Source organism: Protopterus annectens, chromosome 7.part1 (genome assembly GCF_019279795.1).
Source record: "Protopterus annectens isolate FY-2018-M chromosome 7.part1, PAN1.0, whole genome shotgun sequence".
In the NCBI taxonomy this organism is placed as follows: domain Eukaryota; kingdom Metazoa; phylum Chordata; order Ceratodontiformes; family Protopteridae; genus Protopterus; species Protopterus annectens.
In genome coordinates this window covers 481,955,168-481,959,810 of record NC_056740.1, presented here as the reverse complement: position 1 = coordinate 481,959,810, position 4,643 = coordinate 481,955,168, and the positions used below count along the sequence as shown (strand labels likewise).

Below are 4,643 nucleotides of genomic sequence, written 5' to 3'. Positions count from 1 at the left end.
TGATCCACTTAGCCTCTCTTTCTTCCGTTAAATAGTTAATATTGCCTCCCCTTACAACTACTCGCACGACTTCTATAACCATAAATTCAAACGTGTGTTCTTGCCCTTTTGACTTAACATGTTTGGCCAATGCATTGGTTACTGTGCCTGTTCTAATATTATATAAATGTTCTCTTATTCTATGTCTAAATTGCCTGCTAGTCTTTCCTACATAGAAAGACTGACATGCAAGGCACACAGCCAAATAAACCACATGTTCAGTACCACATGTTGCAAAGCAGTTAAACTTGAACTCTCCTAGTATCCGGATGTATAAATATATTCAGGCACAGTGTGTGTAGGGGGAGGCAATATTAACTATTTAACGGAAGAAAGAACTTTCTTTAAAACCCTTTCTTCGAAATAAAAGACTTAAAATCAGATAAAAAATAATTTTTTAGTATATTTTTGATATGCTTTTTTGCATATGTTTTCTAATCTGATTTTAAAAATACATTTTTTAGTTTGATGATAATATATTAGTCTATGAAGTCAATAAATGTAATTAGAGTGCAATTACTGACTTCTGTTCTTTAGCATTGCTGCTTAATTAGTTTGATTTTATGAATTCTCTAATTGTTGAAGTAATTATGATATGTCGGTTTATGATTGGAAGCTCATGTTTTTAAATGGAAATCTGTTATTCACTCAGTTGTATGGTCTGATGAAGCACTGAAGTGAAAGCGCTTACCTCCTGAGTGCACCAATAATAAAAAACTTTTTATATTCAATACGTATTGACTGTTTGCTGGATTCTATAAGTAGTGGATTGATGAAGTAGTATATGAATTGAGACGTTGCAACGCTGTTTAATGGACTCTGCATGGTAGCTGTTGCTTTATTTTTCGATATATATATATATATATATATATATATATATATATATATATATATATATATATATATATATATATTTCAACCCTTCTTTGAAGAGCACCTCTCTTCCTTCAGACCTGAATTTCAGGCTGACTGCTTATGGATTCCTCCATTTAATAAACCTGTAGATTCAGCAGCTTTGTATTTCTCTCTTAAACTTTGCTGGTGGCCATCATATCTGTTGCAAGGATCTCTGTTACCATCTGGATGTTTGTCAGAATGCTCAGTAAACAAAACAGGACACTGCAAAGGAACTGTTTGTCTCCTTCACTTCAGGGAATGCATGGCTACACCTGCCAAGCAAGGTATTTCCAAGTGGCTTGCAAACTACAGTCTTGTGGTTTACAGGTAGTTACTAGGCAAGCTATCCAGGAGACCATTGAGGAAACTAATCCTATTTCACAATTGTCCCAGACCTCTGTCTGGTTAAATGACTTACTCAGAGTTGCACATTAGGTAAATGGAGGCTTAGAGAATCAAACCCTGGTCTACAGGAAGCATCTTGTAAGTAATTATAACCTTAATCCTCTGCACTAATCGGTTTGCTTGAAAATCTCATTAGAAGACCATGTGGTGGTTACATGTTCTGTCTTTTCTTCTTCACTAAAATTGTCTCAGAATAGTGTTATAGTAGGGTATTCTGATTTTATTGTTATTTGTTTGTGAGTTTGTGTGTTTGTTAGTTAACTGGGCAAATGAATTGGTCATTATCAGACCCTTTTCATACACTGCCAGTAGGTTATGTTGAGTAAACATTTTCATAACTTTTATTTGCAGATTTGCCCCACCTTAAGAATTGGTTGTGTTTACTGAAAAAATGGTTCTGCTATTATAATGTGAATTCTTAAGGAATGCTTGCAACTCTTTTGCTCTGAAGTTACACAGTGTGTTTTTTTTTCAGATGTATGTTCGAGTGAGGCCATTTGTCAGAGAGTTCCTTGAACAGATGTCTCAGATCTTTGAGGTAGGACAGTTTCATTCATTTATTTTCTGATACCAGTTTTGTCCTGCACAGGATTAAGGCAGAGTTGGACTATTACAGTAATCACTGAGTGTAAGGCAGAGAACTAATTCTAGATGGAATATAGCAGCAGTCTGTTTGCACATTTTACTAAATATCTATTTATTTCTTTGCTTGTTTATGTTTACTAACTAGAGTAGTGGACAGATCCTTAAGGGACATGTATCAGCCACAGGCTGAGAAATGCGTGACAATATAAACAAATAGTACAACATTAAAGTGACAACCTCTCAGCAGTAAAACAAATTACAAGAATAAAAACATTGAAAACATTTTGTAAATACATTGATGCTCCAGTTTCAGGATAACAGTAATAGAGAGAATATCAGACTATGAGCAGTATATAAATATTTATAGCAGAAGAAATGTAATTATATTAGGAGGAACACTGCTATTTCATGAATAAAGCATAGATGTACCTTGTTTGCTGGATTTCTTTAGGAGACAGTGTAGGATTTTTTTATAGGCAGGAGGTGAAGAAGATGAGGGGAGGTTTCAGCACCCCGTAATCTGACAAATGCATAACACTATTTCATTGTCTGCCTTCATAATACTGGTTGGAATATACAGTCACATCTGTGTGCTAAATTGCTCAAAAAATCCCCCTAGCAGTAAATAGTGTGCAGTCCAGGAGAGATGGGAGTGACCGCTGCATAATGTTTGTAGTCACACTCGTGTCATTTCAGAAATAACATTATTTTCAGCAATACTACTACGTATGTGTATGCTTTCGGGTTCTGACCAGGAGAGAATTTTTCTTATTTTTCATAATACCTTTATTAAATGTTTAGTTTTAAACAGTGACCTAAGTACATATACATTAATAGAAAAGAAAACAACCCATTTAACATGTTTCACTATTTTCATACAGTATACATGTATGTTTTCTTTTTAGCAATTATAAAAAACAGAGAAACTAGTGGTCTTACAACTTCGTCGATGAGTTCAGTCACAATCATTTCCAAAAATCATGAAACCCAGGTAGTGTTCCAAAGCAACAAGCCTTTATTCATCACAAACAAATGATCCTCAGTAAAAAAAATCAGAAATATTTTAACGTTAAACATTCACTGCAAACAATATAAATAGGGCTGTAAAAGTGCGTTTAAGAAAAGTAAGTACCCACCCCCCACACTACTGCTTAGATCAAACTAAATCCCAGTTAAGGAAAACACTACCTATCTATTTGCAACCCACATTCATCAGGTATTAAGAAACGCATTACATATACATCAAAAGATATACATGAAATCTATATCCCAGCTCAACAGAATCATTTCCTTAGATAAAACCATTTGCTCTGCCATCACTTGTGACCAAGTCATTTGTAAAGTATCTTCAATCTCTGGCAGCTCATTACATCCTCAGAAAACATGTTCCCTGTTGCCTCTCTGTTTTCCAAAAATCACACCTCCTGTATTTGCTATTTGCCTGAGGAACAATTATTTTAGTCCTATTAGGGTGTAAAAATACTTATCCAAAGTCTGAAACCTTCAAGACATCGTTGCATACTTAGGAGCCATACACATGTCCGCCTATCAGTCTTTTCTACGTTCTCCCTCCTAAATCATTTCTGACTTCTGTGATTGACTTTTTTAGTTATCGTGTAATATTTTATATGACGTACCTTGGTATGGATAAACGAAAGAAAGTGAGGTTAAGGCAGTTTGAAAAGTTTATTACACTAAAACACGTACTGTACACGTTCCATACACAATAAAAGCATTTACACAATCAGCGTTTTCGTCTCATCACCAAAGACTTCATCAGATGACAAATAATTTCCTGTTTACCATTTATATAGCCTCAACACTTGAAAGAACCAATCAAATCTGTGAAAAATTGCAATAAATAACTAATGATGTAAGTAAAATTATTTCACTCTATTCCACCATATAAATAAAGTCTAGACATTCTACTCAATTTAACATTAAAAGAATCAGTAGTACCAGGCTTCACAGTCGAATTATCTTTAAATTTAAATGAGTATTTAGCCTGCAACCAGTCTTTAGTTTCTTTAAAGTCATTTCTAGGAATATTACTTGCCATTGCTGCTACCTCAGGTTATTGACATTGTCCAGGTGTAATTTGCGATGTTCCTCCATTTACCATGGTTTGTTCTATATTTCCACCCCTTAAAACTGAAGGGGTTTGTTGAAAGCCAAAGGAACTTTCATTTTCCCCATTCCAACCTCTTATTTCAGCTTGTCTGCAGCCCGATACATCACCGCCATTACTCCCGAGTTTTCTCGGCTGAATACCAGTTCCTCCTCCCTGGGGGGGGGGGGGCGTTGATTTTGAATTGCCAGACACAACGAAACCATGGATTGGCTCAACTGGGTCATCAAGTCAATCAATTCAGAAGTTGGCCTATCAGCTTTCGCGTCTGGCCCACCTCATCCTGCCCAACTCTATCCTTGGACAGGTTAATGTTTTCCATACCTCCTCAACCACAAATGAACCAATAAAGCAAATAAAAATGAGCAAGGCACTCAAAAATGACCAATAATCCAATAAACAGTACCTTGGTATGGATAAACGAAACAAAGTGAGTTTAAGGTAGCTTGAAAAGTTTATTACACTAAAACACGTACTGTACATGTTTCCAAACACATAAACACATTTACACAATCAGCATTTTCATCTCATCACCAAAGACTTCATCAGATGACAAATAATTTCCTGTTTACCATTTATATAGCCTCAA

The 4,643-nt window shown here is 35.3% G+C and overlaps 1 protein-coding gene across 1 annotated transcript in view; it reads left to right on the top strand.

The window, feature by feature from the left end:
• Positions 1-1,280: 1,280 nt before the first annotated feature.
• Positions 1,281-4,643, top strand: part of LOC122807549 (CTD small phosphatase-like protein 2-A) — an 86,724-nt gene continuing 83,361 nt past the window's right edge. The window contains exons 1-2 of the mRNA XM_044078466.1: positions 1,281-1,419; positions 1,817-1,879. Coding sequence (XP_043934401.1) covers positions 1,817-1,879 — 63 coding nt within the window. The 5' untranslated portion in view covers positions 1,281-1,419. The remainder of the gene's footprint in view (positions 1,420-1,816; positions 1,880-4,643) is intronic.